This window comes from Aplysia californica, unplaced genomic scaffold (assembly GCF_000002075.1).
Source record: "Aplysia californica isolate F4 #8 unplaced genomic scaffold, AplCal3.0 scaffold00331, whole genome shotgun sequence".
NCBI lineage: Eukaryota > Metazoa > Mollusca > Gastropoda > Aplysiida > Aplysiidae > Aplysia > Aplysia californica.
The window spans coordinates 19,618-21,389 of record NW_004797601.1 but is presented as its reverse complement, the minus strand read 5'-3'; the positions used below and the strand labels follow the sequence as shown (position 1 = coordinate 21,389).

The 1,772-nt window shown below is 47.5% G+C and overlaps 1 protein-coding gene across 1 annotated transcript in view; it reads right to left on the bottom strand.

Annotated features, from left to right (window-relative positions):
* Positions 1–337: 337 nt before the first annotated feature.
* The window catches only part of LOC101850097 (glycosyltransferase family 92 protein F13G3.3), a gene marked incomplete at its 5' end in the record, with an annotated part of 3,487 nt that continues 2,052 nt past the window's right edge, over positions 338–1,772 (bottom strand). Inside the window, 1 exon segment of the mRNA XM_005102587.3 lies at positions 338–1,384. Coding sequence (XP_005102644.2) covers positions 695–1,384 — 690 coding nt within the window.

Here is a 1,772-nt window from a genome sequence, read left to right as displayed (position 1 = left end):
TACGGAACGTCTTTGCACATGGAATGGACGTGACAATGGAGTAAGCCATTTCTCTCTCTCTTTCTCTCTCTCTCTCTCTCTCTCTCTCTCTCTCTCTCTCTCTCTCTCTTTCTCTCTCTCTCTCTTTTTCTCTCCTCTCTTACTCACCCCCTCTCTCATATCTCCCCTCCCTCTCCCCTGTCTCCTTTGCTCTCTCTCTCTCCTCTCCTGCCCTCCTGACACACTCTCACTCCCTCTCTCCCACGCTCTCTCTCTCTCTCTCTCTCACTCTCCCCCTCTTTCTCCTCTCTCCCCTCCCACTCCTCACTCTCCTTTGCTCTCTCTCTCTCTCTTTCTCTCTCTCTCTCTCTCTCTCTCTCTCTCTCTTCTCCCCCCCTCTCTTACACCCCCTCTCTCTTTCTGTCTCTCTCTCACCTCTCCATCCCTTCTTCAAGCTGTTCTTTATTTTCTATCTCGATTCCTTCATCTCCACATTTCAGTATCTCTCGTGTATTCCACCATCAATCTCACTTTCTCCTATTTTTTTCACTCGGGCTTAAATAATGCACAGAAACATGACTCATGAAGGCGAGCAAAACATAAAGTATCGATGCACGATATTCTGTTTCGTCGTACTGTCACAAACATTATGAGTATGCATTTGAGATTTGAACTTGTGAATTATTAGAATTAATCATCCATCCAAACTGGTATATCATACAGAGGTGCCATAAGATTTCAAATCAACATCAAGAGGAATATCACTTAGGGCTTCCCAACTCTTGGCCAGCTTTTTCACTAATCTCGGACCAAACTTGTCCACCAACGTTCTATCATCGAGTTTTGGCTGTTGGTCGTTCGGGGACTCCCACGACCTGTAGTGATGGAGTAGCGCGTCAGAATCCGGAACTTTGTCAATGACCCCCGTGTGCTTCCACAGGGTGTGGATACCGACCACTTTGGTCTTTTTGGGAATCACGATAAACTTGGAGCGCACGTTGTGGGCGAGAATCTTCGTCTCTCTCAAGGTGTGCCTCAGAACGACCGAGTTGTACCTCAAGGCAACGTCGTTTCCCTCGAAATCCTCGGCCAATTTAGGCCACTCCTTACGGAAGAACACACAGCGGAACTGGAATGCGGACACTTTGGGTTGCTTCGCCTGACGAACGCTCACCATCTCGCTCCAGTTGGCGTATGTTTTGGGCACGATGAACTCGTCCAGGTCTTGGAAGACGATGTATCTACTGGACGCTCGGTACCGGTACAGGCAGTCGTTGAGGGCAGCCATCTGGCCGAAGTAGTGGATCTCCGGCGGGTTCTTTGTCGGCGGCCAGGTGTCAGTTCTGAGCGGGAGGTGCCAAGGAAGAATTTCCACGTCTCCTCGTAGTGTGTAGTACTGGAGGGCCTGAGGGAAACCGGAGAGTAAAAAAGGAAAGAATTGTTTTAGTAAGTATTTAACGGTACTTGCAACACAATAAGATTAGAGGTGTTACAAGAGAGTATCAAACACAAATAAGAAGGAGGGGAGATAAAGACAATAGATGTTTGATAGGAGAGAAGAAGCAAACTACACCAGAGCACCCGTCAACCACCCATGGCTCGGTCCTATTGGAGAAGGACGTTAAATTCTCTTAAATAACTTACAAGTGTTGATAGGGACGTTCCACCTATATACTTATTTTACTGGATATCCGAATGTGTCATCTCTGGATAAAAGGTGGACATGTAACGACTTGCTTTAGCTTACATGCTGTCACTAACTGTCGATTTACACTATGTCATCCCCCCCCCCC